Below are 15025 nucleotides of genomic sequence, written 5' to 3'. Positions count from 1 at the left end.
GGAACTGAAAGAGAGTCACAAGCAAAGTCTATACTCACAAGAAGAGGAAAATAACTAGGAACCACAGAAATACATACACCACCCATCTAATCATCTGAGAATAGAATATTTGGTGAATCTAGTTGCCCCCATTAATACCTGCAGACTGCAGTGTTGAACAACGAGCTACTTTTTGTAACTCACAGTTGATGTTGATGTCACAGCACACTGTCGGCTGTGTTCCCCCCAGTGCTCTGTGCTCCGTCCCCTCCCACTCTGTATCACCGGGTGAAGGCGGGCGGGACAACCCGTCAACCACGTCAGAGGCGGCTTCGTTATTTAAACTTGAATCAAGAGAGGGGGAAAGTTTTCACAGACGGGACAGCGTTGCCTAGCAGCCAGGCAGAGGACTCTCGTTACTTCACGTTGCCTTTTTGTTACCCGTATATCGAGGGACCGCGGATATTTCCCCTCTCTATCTGCCTGTCATCTGTCTGCTTCCCTCTCGCAGTCTATATTGCCAAACATGACCCAGACCGTGACACTAAAGGGACCCTCTCCTTGGGGTTTTCGACTGGTGGGTGGACGAGATTTCAGCACACCGTTAACCATCTCCAGGGTAGGTAGAAACTTTGCTCTCTGTTGCTTCGGTGTGTAGGCTATCATCCACGGTGGGTATCCATTCATTGAGCCGTGCGCAAAGTGGAGCTTGGCAAGAGTTTCTACATTAGAAAGCGTTTTTATCATCCTGATTACAACCATTATACTGAATGACAGTAATTCGTCGGCGCAAGAGATGTAGGGAAAGTTTGAGCAATTAGCTGCCTTAATATTAAATAAGAGGTCGCCAAGGTCTATTATCCCTTTTAGCAGTAGCCCTTAACGCTAAGTGATTTAACAGAAGCTTGTCTCTAAAAGCTGACAGACGGTGCCGTCTAATTCCTGGCAGCTAAAGTTAGTGAGTCATTGCAATTGGCCGACCATACATTATCTATAAACTAGCCTAACTAACTATCAGCGTCAATAGACGCCAGAAAAAAAACACAATATGGTGCCATTTTCTTAAGTTATTCATCATAGTATCAATCAAATAAATGAATATACCCAATAGCCATTTAATGTTATTTTTCCAAAGTTTGACCATGTGTCAGTAAGTGACCTCAGGTGGTAATCAGACCCATAGTTAGACATTTTTATTTTTTTTTTTTTTTTTTTTTTAAAAGATGCAGAAAATGGCATTATGATTACTGTATTATTTTATATTTATTTAATTAATCATTGTAAATTGGTGGAAGTAGTAGCTAGAAGTAAAAGTAATGTTAGTAGTATTCATGAACTTTCCTGACCTTCAGAATATGGGTCAAGAGTCATTGTGCTGGCAGTGCATCTGGCAGTAGCCACTAGTTCATCCCGGGCGGCCAGGGTAAACACAGCCTGGTCCTGCTGCAGGGCTTGCAGTATGAGGGAGGGGGGGACGGGTGCTGACATTTGTTTTTCATCAGAGCTCATTGGTTTCCAGGTGTTGTGCTCAGCTGTATCACCAACCCCAAACCGACCGTTTAACTACAGTGCCCTATAGCACTTCAAACTAGAGGTGTAATTTTTAGATTTACGGCATACAATTAACAACTTTGAGAGAAGCAGACGAATCCCTGGAGGTCACCTGAAGTGCTCTCTTAAACCTACCACTATATCCTTAAAAAGCTTCGTGATGCAATGGCGAGGCATACTTTGACTCAGTGTGTGCAAAGTTAAAAGGCTTGACAGTTGTATGTCTGTATGTTTTTGGTTTCAACATTAAAGAGTCACATGCTTGCTTGGCACCTTTGCTTCTCCAAATCACAGTTAAGGGTAACTGAATTTTGCAATTTGAAAAATGTCTGTGGATAAAGAGAGTTCTCACTTCGTGCTCGATCTTCATGTTTGAGTTTGTCTCTATGTCCACGGAGTAGAGTTTTCAACAGAGACCATGCCCAAGACCAGAATTAATTTGGAAATAAGGAAAAATCTACACTACCAGCTATTGCAGCATTTGTGTTTCATGCTGAATTTAAAGTCCAAATGTTGCTTAGTGCTGCAGCTTTAGAGCAGCTCAGGTTTTGTGCTGCATACCTTCCTAACTTCTTTAATCACTTGGACAGCAGGCAAGTTGTGGTTTCAATATTAGTGATTTAACAATTTCTGAATTTTGCCCTTTCAGTCTGTGCATACTTGCATGACTGCCAATGTGGGAACCATGACATGCACAAGGAAGTCTTTGCATTGTGAAGATTGCTTACTTACTTAGTGATGAAACAAGTCCTCCAAGCCAACGATATACAGTCATGTGAAAAAATTAGGACACCCATGCTAAGTTGACTAAAAAGAGGGATAAAAAAAATCATCTTTTGGAAATTTAACTTAATGCCTTAATTAAAAAAATGAGGAAAAATCCAACCTTTAAGGACACCAATTTTGTTTGTGAATGAATAATGTATCGTAAATAAATAAATGTTCTTCCTTAAAATACAAGGGGCATTAAGTACACCCCTATGTTAAATTCCCATAGAGGCACGCAGATTTTTATTTTTAAAGGCCAGTTATTTCATGGATCCAGGATACTATGCATAAGGAAGAACATTTATTTATTTACGATACATTATTCATTCATAAAGAAAATTGGTGTCCTTAAAGATTAGATTTTTCCTCATTTTTTTAATAAAGGCATTAAGATCAATTTGCAAAAGATGATTTTTTTTTTTATTCCTCTTTTTAGTCAACTTTAGCATGGGTGTCCTAATTTTTTCACATGACTGTAGGTCCTTTATTCCTACCCTCTAATATGACCCACGGGAGCGTTTCATAAAATAAGCGCCCCTAATGGTGGCAGAGAATGTAAAGGTCAAGGTTTTAAAACTTTTTGTTAACGTTGTGAAACTGCCGCAGTGTGGTTAGGTTAAGGCACAAAAACTACTTGCTCATGTTTAGGCACCAAAACTACTTAGTTGAGTCTAGAAAAAACATTGTAGTTTGGGTTAAAATCATCTGTTACGTTACTTAACTTGCTGTTACGTAAGTGACACAGAACATGACATAGTTCCTTTTTTTCCATAAAGTTAAAAAAAACTTGCTGTTTACTTTTATTTTCAAATGCGACATGAACTCCTACAGAAGGCCACTAGAGGGCACCACCACTATAAACGTAAATATGAGTCGCAATTACTGCTTGAACAAACGGCTTATGGGAGCCTTTTTTTTAGGGGGAAGACAGTCTCCAGTGAAAATTAGGGCTGTAACGATATGCGATATGAAACCTAAATTGGCACACAGGGCAGGGAGGAGGTTTTCGGCATGAACACCGGTAACGCTAATGGAGGCGTAACGTTACGAATGGCCGCTGTTCTGACTCGGGTGCCTGGGTCTGTTTCCCGACGTGTACAAATAAGTGCTAGCTAAGCCTAGCACTTATTTGTACACTCTGTGACTATACAAATCACACCATGTAAATAGGAACATGTTGCCGTTATTTTGTCACTTATTCAGAGCAGTAGGCTAGTTGGAACCGGTTACCTCCAGAATCTGTGCTAGGCTTAGCTAGCGCTGGGAGCGTCAGACAGAGTTACAACACGCACGGAGATGAGAAGGGTATGTATCGACTTCTCTAACTCTGGGGGTTACTGTGAATAAGCTAAAGTTCCGATAAGTCAGCGTGTTCCTTTTAAAGCAACACCAAAGCACTTTTCCTCTTCGGTCCCTCTACAGGTTGGAAGAGGAATTGTCCATTACCGTTACATTACCATTATTCTTATGTCTCATTCGGACTACAGATCCACTACCAGATCTGGCAAACTTGCATAGTGCGGTTATAGCCGATAGAGAGCCGCCAGGCGAATGCAGAAGTGCCGTTCACCCTGTTACGAGTTGATGAACCACTGAAATGATTTTGGAAACATTATTTTAAGGTAAAGAATCTTTGGTGTTGGATCGATTGATATTGAAATCAATCAGTATCAATAAATAAGGTGTCTATTGTATTACTGTGTTGCAAAGTGGCATGTAATTAATGACAAAATGATGCCATGTGGCAGAAAAAAACGTATTACGTTTACTATATAAACGTAATACAGTATAGTATAAAAAAAAGAATCAAGGTTTGTATCAAATCGTGATATGAACCGAATCGTGGGTTTGGTGTATCGTTACAGCACTAGTGAAAATTATTACAGGTTACACTTTACAGGCAGTTGCATAACATAGATGGCAATAAAAACCAACGCTGACTATGGAATAGCTGCTTGCAAGAGTAAATAGGGGAGTTTCGGCTAAGTCCTAAATCTTGGCTATAAAATTAGAGAAGGAAGCAGCTGGTGAGATGCAAGCATATTTATCAAAATATGTAATTGTATAGGCATAAATACACAGTGTTTTGGCAGCAAGATCCTGCATTACACTACCTCCTGAAGACTTGCTTTCTACCAGTCATGACAGAGCAGTTCAGTGTCCAATTGACATCATATGCTCTAATACAATCAGCTGACAATACAAAATGTGTTTTATTGGCAGAACTCAATAATTGTTTTATCCTGGTGTCTAATACGCTGGTGTACACAAGTGCATAAATCACAATTAAATTCAGGGAGAAGTGATTAAAAAAAAAAAAATGGCGGGAAAGGAATCCTCTTGACTCACCTCATGGGATGTGGTCGCATTCTGAGTTTGAAGCCAGTGTGACTCATTGCTGCTGATATACTGGAGAATGTACTAAACTTGCTATTTAACACATGCTTACAACATTCTTGCCGTACAGTGCATGCCCAAGACGGCAATTACATTGTGTTGAATGGTGACGCAGAAAGAGATACATGGAGGGAGAGAGTGTGTTTGTGAGAGTGTTTCAGAGAAGGATAGTTTATGTCGTTACAGTATCCAAAATGTCTCTTTGGGGGCCTTTTAGTATCATGTAAAACTCATACAAGCCAGAACTCTCTGAAGGTCTTAACATTGTCTGTGGGCTCTGTATAACTAGAGAAAATCAGGTTTAAGACAAGCTAGACATGCTAGACCTCATAGTTGTTTTTTTAAGTTTTATAGTATTTTACGTAATAATTCCAATCATACCTCTACTTTTCACAATTGACAGATCTCCTCCCTTCTTTCTCCACGTCCTTCTGCACTTGTAAAAGTGAACGCCATGAAACACCTGCACTTGGAGACAGTGAAAGTTGTAAATACCAGAAAACAAGTTCTGATGGCAGCAGCTGCGTTTTTCCCTTAAGGTGATAATGTACCAGGATAAGCTCATTAGTCTCCTGCCAGCCCATTAAGACTCTAGCCAGTTAATGACGTGTCTACTTGACTCAAAATGGAAATGTGTGTGTGTGTGTGTGTGTGTGTGTGTGTGTGTGTGTGTGTGTGTGGTGGTAGGTTGTTAAATGGCTTTGTGTGCATGAGAGAGAACGAGTGGCAGCGAAACCAAAGCATAATAAAATCAGTGATGTAACTGCTGAAGCATTTAGAGAGGATATGTTGAATATGGCAACTGTGGTATAAGCCCTTTTGTAAATCTGTGTCAAACCGACGTCTAGGCAGAAGGTGACACAGGACGCTTGTCAGTCCTGCCACCTGGCAAACAGTGGTCTTCTGGAGGGGAATTCACAACTGAGTGTTGTGTAAATAATGACCCGAGCACTGTCCAGCTTCCCTTCCGACACCTTTATACAGAGCATGCTGCTGTGTGGTCTGTTCTGTCTGTCCATGCATGAAGGAGAATTGTCTGTGCTAACTACTGTTAGTGCATTTAGAGGGTTGTTTTGCACAGGGCACATTATTAAAATTGTAATTTAGATATAGTATATTAATTATATATTATATATAGTTTATTATATTTGATCATAACATTTTCGCCTGGTTATGGAACTTCCTGGAATTTGATAGTAAGGAGAGGAAAAAAACATTTCTCATATCAAGTCATATCATTTCATGTTTGTTAAGCTGATTTTACAAGGGCATTGGAATCACAGGGCAGGAATTAAGACAAAATATAACTTGGATTACATCAGCAGTTTTACATCCAGTGAACTCCGTGTCCTTTGTACCGTTTAATCTCTCAGTCTGTCCAGCTCCGCCACATACCAGAGACAGGACATGTGACCTAAAGCCACATGGGTTGTTTCTCTGACGCTGCTGGTTATAATAGTCATCTTTAGGCTGCTCTTTTCTCCAGGCTAGAATTATAGATGCTATGAGCTGCATCTCCACAACAAACTGAGCAAAAGATAACAGATGGTACTCTCGAGGAATTTTTCTGTTGTCAGTGAAGCTGTAGAATTCCTGAAACGGTATGGGCAGGAGAACAATGCCTGTCCTTGGGTTGTTGCTGAGCTTTTCCTGCTCATCTGGTTATCTGATGTATGAAACTGAGTCTCTGTGATTAATGTGGGCAGTGCTAAGTTAGAGCTGGGCAATATATTGATATTATATCAATATCATGATATGGGACTAGATATTGTCTTAGATTTTGGATATCGTAATATCATAATATGGCATATGTGTTGTCTTTTCCTGGTTTTAAAGGCTGCATTACAGTAAAGTTATGTCATTTTCTGAACTTACCAGACTATTATTTGCCTTTACCCACTTAGTCATTATATCCACATTACTGATGATTATTTATCAAAAAACTCATTGTGTAAATATTTTGTGGAAGCACCAATAGTCAACACTACAATATCGTTGCGGTATCGATATCGAAGTATTTGGTAAAAAATATCGTGATATATGATTTTCTCCATATCACCCAGCCCTATGCTAAGTATAGAAATTAGGGCTGGGCAATATATCAATATTATATCGACATCTATATATGAGGCTCGATATCGTTTTCAATTTTGGATATCGTAATATCGTGATATGACATGTATTTTCTTGGTTTAAAGGCTGCATTACAGTAAAGTGTTGTAGTTTTCTGAACTTACCACTTACTAGCTGCTTTATTATGCCTTTACCTACGTAGTCATTGTATCCACATTATTGGTGATTATTTATCTAAACTCTCATTGTGTTAATATTTTTTGAAAGCACCAATAGTCAGTCCTACAATATCGCCGTAATATTAACATCGATGTATTAGGTCAAAAATATCGTGATACTTGATTTATTCCATATCGCCGAGCTCTAATAGAAATTACAGTTTTACAGATGAACTTGCCTCATTATGAAGATCATGTTGAAAACAGCAAGTTCTTATTCTTTGTGTATTTATTACACTTAATTAAGCACCTTGCAGTTTGACTCTATATCTTCTCTCATGGTATGAAGTGAGTTTTGAATGATGTGCTTTTCCTGGTAAGCTTAATGTTATCTTTGTCAACTTGTCGACGCGCGTTTTGTTTCGATGTGTTTGCTGCAGGGACTGGTAACTATCTAAAACGGGATTCTGGGGACGCTCTTACGATCATGCCTAACATATTGAAGCATGCCATGATGAGAAGGACATACAGGAAACTCTTGATCCCACATGCAAGAAACAGCCAGAATTATTACTAATAGGATTACAAATCAGAAAGGGATCGCTACACACTTTTTGTTGAGTAATATTGATGAGAAATATCATGCTCATTCTAGACATACACATGCATTACAGACCGTAATTCATTTCAAGTAACTCTCCCATTTCCTTGTGTTCTCATTAACCCCCACATATTTAATCAAAAGCTGCAGTATTTCCTATTAGTCTTGGCAAGTTCAGTCTCTTTGTTTCAGTGTGATAACCACACACCAGTCAGAACGTCACACCCCTAGCTATGTAATGGCTTTCCAGAGCGTCACCAAGGTCATATCCATGGTTATGGATATCGCAGGTCCAACAAGCAAACAAAGGCTTTTGACACGTTGCCAGCTATTATTCTCTGTGTTGCTAAGACATGCGACTCACTGCTCCCACCCAGCACAAAGCTTCTCTGTGGGATTTCACGCATGGGGAAAAACATTGATAAGTGACAAGGTTCTTCCTGCATAAAGCTTATAAATAACCAACCCAAGTGTTGATTTGGTGGTTTGATGGTAAACTGTTGTTTCGGCTGTATTTTTTTTTTTTTTTTTTTTACAATATTTTTTCAATTTAAATTTTACAACACAAACAAAACAGAACATGTCACCACCATACAATACTTTACGGCTGCCAGTTTACAAAGTAACATTAGTCTCTCAGACAATATGTGACAATGTTTAACATATCATGAGTGAGGTAGAATAGTGTATAGGTAGAAAGTATATACACATCTCTTACTCATCTATACAGACCAGTCCAGGTTTCTATGGGGATGGATTCATTTGGCACTGAGCCAAAAAAGGGCCCCAAATTCTCAAGAAGAGTTTGTTCTTCATATTAACCTTATGCAGGCGCAGCCTTTCCATCTGTATAAAATGCACCATTTCCTTACGCCATTTTTTAAAACAGGGTGGATGGGTAGACTTCCAAGACAGGAGAATGAGCTTCCTAGCAACCAGCATTGCTAGGTGCAGAGCGGCTTGTAAATCACGTGACAACTCAAACGTTTCTGTAGAGTAACCAAAGATAGCAAGCGCATGATCAGGCAGAAGGTCTCTGGAATAGGCTTTAGAGAGCCTCCTGAAGATCTCTGTCCAGTAATTATATAGTGTAGGGCAGAACCAGAAAAGGTGTGCTAGTGATCCTTTAGCAGAAAGGCATTTGTCACTAAATAGCTATAATTTGATGTGAGTCAGATATAGTTGTTTAAAAGTTCTCAAAACAAAGGTATAAAAAAACCTAAAACAAGAAAGATTTAAAAATAAATTGAACTTTTCAATCAAATTTTGACCTGCAAACTTCTGACCACCACTATGCAATATACTTGTGTGTGTGTGTGTGTGTGTGTGTGTGTGTGTGTGTGTGTGTGTGTGTGTGTGTGTGTGTGTGTGTGTGTGTGTGTGTGTGTGTGTGTGTGTGTGTGTGTGTGTGTGTGTGTGTGTGTGTGTGTGTGTGTGTGTGTGTGTGTGTGTGTGTGTGTGTGTGTGTGTGTGTATCCAGGAGAGATAGGCAGGATGACATTATCGTATATTAAATTAATGCTCCCTTATTCTACAACTACAACAGTTTCTTCTAATCTAATATTAAAGTTACTCTACTAATTGAATGTGTCCTTACAGAGATGTCTATGCAGACCAGAAGCTGGGAGTATTAGCTAGCCATCCTGCATTAAATATATGCTGTACACCACTGTTAAAGGAAAGAAACCTCGAGAGGGTAGATTTTTCAGGAACAAAGAAAGTCACTCTTAATTTTATGGCTTAGATATCAGACACAAACAACGATGACATGACAGAATACTTTGCCCTGAAGTGGAAGTGTCAATGCAGCTTTATTACATACAGTACACTTACACGAACATTCACATACATTTTGTTTTTGCTGTCTGTTTCACGCTCAAATGCACAGAAAAACCCACAGTGCCCACAGTGAAACCACACTCCAGCACATATTCATCAGGCCTCAGCGTGCCACATGATGACACTGTGTGACATGAGTCTGTCATTTTGCTAACCGCTCTATCTGTTAGCAATTAACTATGTCACTGTTTGTGGAGAAGCTCCCTATGGAAACAGTGTTTAGATTGCCCAACAACCAGTAAAGCTGCTTTCTGCTCTCACTATCAAAACCATCGTGGTCACATCTTACATAGACCTTATCGCTATTGGGTACATTTAAGTGATTGATTTTTCTGTTTGCAGCAAGATTCATTTATATAATTTGAACTCTCATTTAGTCAAAGTAACAAAAACATAAATTTTTGTTACTGTTTTTTTAACAAATGAAAATAGGTTTATTGGGTGAAAATGGAATTGAATTCATACCATATGGTTTTAAGATATTACTAGCACAATTTGATCATTTTATTGAGTTTGTCTTTTTTATTCCCTTCCATAGTGGCCTAGAAACCACTTTTGCATCATTTACAACAACTTTGGATACATTCTCTGCCTTGGCAGACTCCTTTTTGTCTGCAGTCACACACACACACACACACACACACACACACACACACGTTTGATTTCAGATGACCATTATTTCTCTTTTTTTTTGTTTTATTCTTATTTTGGCAAACAACATGAAGCCAGTAGAGAGAGATCACTCGGATGCAGTTACTACCAGTTGTTTCATGTGAGTGAGAAGACAAAAATCCAAAGTTAAGGATAAAAAAAGAAGAAGTTTGTATGGTCTTCAAAGCGACATGCCCATCCCATAGACTAAAAACACAAATTAGAAAATGACATTCATCTGTAAAGCTCTGTAGGATTAAGCCATTACATTACATCAGCAGTGTAAATATAGCAGATGATTAACCATGTTTTTACCAACTTGTTTCCCTCCTTACATTTCCTTGCAAACTGTGTGTGTATGTGTGTATGTGTGTGATTCATGCACTGCTATTCATGGCCTGACCCCAAGGTGATATTACTCATTCAGTGTGTGGTGTGTGTGTTTGGGGGGGTGCACGGACTTCGGTCCACTATGACACAGCCCAGGCACAAACCCAAGACACACACACACACACACACACACACACACACACACACACACACGCATTCTCAGTTAGGTTGTGCTGAATGGTATGGGTGAACTATAACCTCCACTTAGTGACTGTCTGTCAACAAATGCACAGACAGATAAGAAATAGTTACACTTCCCACCCTTTCTTCATGATGTTGCCTCTTTCAAAGACTCAATATTTAACTAACCTTAGATTATAACTGCTTAGTTGTGTAGTTTATGTCCGGTTTCCACATGAATAAAGTGAGTTTGCGTCCCTGATACACACACACACACACACACACACACACACACACACACACACACACACACACACACACACACACACACACACACACACACGCGCGCCCCTGACCTCTCAGTTTACCGGAACTGAGTCAGGGACATTGGGGTCAGAGGCTGTAAATTAGGAATTCCACATCTGAATCACATGACCCAGCTATTAGTGCTTCATGGAGCGTGAACTTGTGTGCCTTTGCTCTTAAAACTCTTCCCAGTTAGCGAGGCTGCGTGTCTGACACAAGCAGATCCTCTCTCTGTACCTGGGTTCTGTTCATTATTCCAGACAATCATATCTTCATTTAATTTGGAATAGATTACTAATATCTGTTGGAGAAGTAAGTGCTGGTTTAACACAAGGTTTCACCCTTCCAAAAAAACAATGCATCTTTATGTGCAGCTGTCAAGTTAATAGGCTTTACAAGATGTTGTCGGGTCAGGCAGTGGGCGCTCAAAGAGAGACCTGTATCCATTTAAAAACTTGGATGACAGGACAAAGATTAATCACAAACACTTGCATGCAAGGGGTTTCATTAACAGGAAAATCATCCTAAATCTTCTGTTCCCTGTTTATTTATGGATATAGGTAGTCATTTTAGTCTTTTAGCTCTCAGGCATGTTACAAAGTGCTTGAATTAACTAACCGGGTCAGATTTGTGATAAAGGCTGATCATTTTCATTTTTTTCTCATTCATTTATTTACTTGTTATTTGGTGACCTCTTTGTTGTATATGTTTGTTATAGATGAAACGATAGGCTATGTGAATATATAATAACCTGTTGATTAACAGAAAATCAATCTGCAACTATAACAATCAAATTAATGTTTAGGTAATTTTTTAAAGTCAAAATGTCAAACATTTTATGCTTTTCTTTGTTTTATGTAGGCTAATTGAAAATGTAATGTCTTTGGGTGTTGAACTGTTGGTCAGAAAAAACAAACAAGCAGTCAGAAGACGTCAATTTTGGCTCTGGGAAATTGTTATGGACATTTTTCACCATTTTATAGACAAAATGATTAATCGAGAAAATACTCAGCACATTAATACATAATGAAAATAATTGTTGCAGCTCTAGTTGGTGCTTCTCCTGTCTTTTCACTCTCAGCCAGCTGCTGTTTTCCAGCGGCCAACAGCTGTTGCTGCTGCTAGATTTATAAACCTCACTCAAGGCTATGTGTTTAGAACAGTAAATGAATATCGAGTCACTTTTGTGCTTTTTCAGTATTTAACAGACTAGCAAATCCAACTTTTAGTTAAGCAATATGAAAGTGTCACAGATTATTGCTGAAAATTCCTTCAAAAACAGTGTTACTATAGCAATTGCATCCAGCTGCCGAACCTGTTCTTACATTTAATGATTGGAAAATTACAGTCAAACTAATACGCATACATGTCATAGCCTGACAGCACATGGAGCACACAAAAGACCGGAGACATGATGACAATTGTTCGCATTTCATTACATTTTTCTTTTCATGCTAGTATTTTTCCTCTGCAGCTTGCTGCCATATGATAGTAACTGTTTTGCTGTGGATGTCTTGGTTTGATGATGGAGGATTTGATTGGTAGTTTCTTCCTATTTATGTCAGCCAAAACGTGTGTGTGTGTGTGTGTGTGTGTGTGTGTGTGTGTGTGTGTGTGTGTGTGTGTGTGTGTGTGTGTGTGTGTGTGTGTGTGTGTGTGTGTGTGTGTGTGTGTGTGTGTGTGTGTGTGTGTGATTGTTATCATATGTTACTTAGTATGTGAAGGTGAAACATAACCATTGGGACTCCCACCTCCCCCCTTCCTCTGCCTCCCTGTGGGGCTCAAATGTCCACAGGCCGGTGTGTTTCTGGAAAAAGGGATCACATAGAGGAACCTGCTCACTGTCCAGCAGCTCAAAGATAATCTTCAAAATGAAAGCGAGGTGGACATGTGTTTTACAAGATCAAAAAACGGTCCAAGTGACAAATCAGAAAAAGCTACAAAAACACATTGAGCTGATGTTTGCAAATGAATCTAACATTACACAGAGGCCGTTGTTTAGGTTTAAGGTTCATATGCAAACTTTGTTCAAAGTAGCATACTTCTGCAATTGAAATTCTCCACGAGGCTTTAGTCTGATGCAGTTACTGAGTGATCATAAAATTGCACATTGTTAGTTTTTTACTGAATTTCAAAAGGCCAGGCGTGATCCAGTTCTTCCCGAATATTTCACCACCTCCAAAACTCCGAGTGGCCTCCCAGTGTCGTTGCTGGCTTTTGAAAATGTAAAACTAGAGTGCTGCCCAAGGCAATATTACTTAAATCAAAAGAGAGCTGCTTTTGTTGAATTTGGCCTCCGTGTTGACACTCCCAGGCTAATACTCTTTTTCTTTCTTTCTTTTTTCCTCAGTGACAGTTTGACACCACTTATAACAGCTCTTTTGTGTGTGTGTGTGTGTGTGTGTGTGTGTGTGTGTGTGTGTGTGTGTGTGTGTGTGTGTGTGTGTGTGTGTGTGTGTGTGTGTGTGTGTGTGTGTGTGTGTGTGTGTGTGTGTGTGTGTGTGTGTGTGTGTGTGTGTGTGTGTGTGTGTGTGTGTGTGTGTTTTCTACAGGTAACACCAGGCAGCAAGGCGGCCCAAGGTGACTTGTGTCCAGGCGACACCATCTTGGCTATAAATGGCGACAGCACAGAGCTCATGACACACATGGAGGCTCAGAACAGGATCAAAACCTGCACTCAGCAGCTCACACTCAACATCAGCAGGTATTGGAACACAAGACCTGTCTTTACTGGAAAAACTAATAGCATTGGTCATGTGATCAAACACCGGCCCTACAGTGTGTTTTAGATTTTGGCAGATCAGAAAAGAAATCATGCAGACAATTTTTATAATGATCATATGGAAAGTTTTGGAATTGAGGTGGGACTCACTCACAGACACAAAAAGTCCAAATTCTCTAAACAACTGTGTATTTGAGATATACTAGCAGCTTCCATGCATGATTTATTTCATTTACTAATGTGTGTGTATGTTCACTACAATTGGTTTCAGACTTATAATTTATGAGTGCCTGTTGCTTCAGAATATGTGACAAACTATCCACAGAGGATGACTGATGGGAATAATGACCTTTTTAGAATAATTGAATATCAGGAAATGTTGCAAACATTAGTCACTTGCTAATCAGTCGTCACTGCTGTGACTCTCCGCAGAGGCTGCTTATGTTCTTTTAGGCTTATTACATGAATTGAGTTGAAAGAATTGACATTTTTTTATGACTAAGGTCATTTACTGCCTCTTGTCCAGGAACACATATTGTTCCTATTTCTGGTGGGTCTGTTCAGCTTGGCACAGTCGAGTCATATGGACAGATGACAGGTTTATGACAGTTTAAATGATCGACTCTCTGCTCCTATAGTGCGCTGTCGAAGTCAATGAGGCTAGTACATACAGTGAGTCAGACAGTGACCTTTTGAAATGGACTTCACGGGTTGATATTGTGCAATTTATCAGTTCATGAGGTGAAAAATCAATTCCTACTCCTCAGCATCAGAGAGAGAGAGAGAGAGAGAGAGAGAGAATTAGTTGGTTTCTTAGGGTTGCCAGAGCACTGGAAAGTGCAGAGCGAATCTGGCAACCTTTGAATGCCGTCCTCTAAGATGAAGAACACTGTGTGGTTTCGGCAAGTGCCAACTGGGGCTTCAGCTTTCTCCTTTTAGGGCAGCACGCAACACAGTCTCTCATCTGTAATAGTTTGGAGCATGAAGTTGACTTGCAGATGCAGTGGAAATAAGAATCACTCTCTTGAGTAATCAGAGCTGTCAGATAAGCAAAGATTCACACACGCAGGAACTCCAAATTCAGACAGAGAAGCACTTTTTTCTCTCTCTCTGTCTGTGTTTTATAGTATGCACTCTTGCATGCAACGGCCCTCCATTTCCCCACAGCCTGGAGTAAAAGCCATCCATCCATATATCAAGCTGAGCTGAGCCTTAAGTGGTTTGTCCACAAAGGGATAGTAAATTTATTTAAGGATTCATGAAGTAGTATTCAACGCATGACCGGGGCAGCGCCTCTGCAGCTGGAAGGAGCACAAATAAGGACACTTTCACACTTAAACACTTGCACCCTAATGTACCCAAATTCAGATTAAATGTCCTTTTTAAGTAGTCAAAGTTGTCGAACACCTTAGAGAATGAAAGTTAGTGTGACGACAAGCAGGAGCCCTTTAGACTGATGGATATGTGATT

At 39.7% G+C, this 15025-nt stretch overlaps 1 protein-coding gene across 2 annotated transcripts in view; it reads left to right on the top strand.

The window, feature by feature from the left end:
• Nucleotides 1–337: 337 nt before the first annotated feature.
• pdlim4 (PDZ and LIM domain 4) overlaps nt 338–15025 on the top strand; it is a 46512-nt gene continuing 31824 nt past the window's right edge. The window contains exons 1-2 of one of the 2 annotated variants that reach the window (XM_078265534.1): nt 338–598; nt 13386–13537. In XM_078265534.1, the coding sequence (XP_078121660.1) occupies nt 506–598; nt 13386–13537 (245 nt within the window). In that variant the 5' untranslated portion in view covers nt 338–505. The remainder of the gene's footprint in view (nt 599–13385; nt 13538–15025) is intronic. The other variant, XM_078265533.1, reaches the window with a different exon arrangement.

The sequence above is a fragment of the Sander vitreus genome, chromosome 13 (genome assembly GCF_031162955.1).
Source record: "Sander vitreus isolate 19-12246 chromosome 13, sanVit1, whole genome shotgun sequence".
In the NCBI taxonomy this organism is placed as follows: Eukaryota; Metazoa; Chordata; class Actinopteri; order Perciformes; family Percidae; genus Sander; species Sander vitreus.
This window is presented reverse-complemented; position numbering and strand designations above follow the sequence as displayed.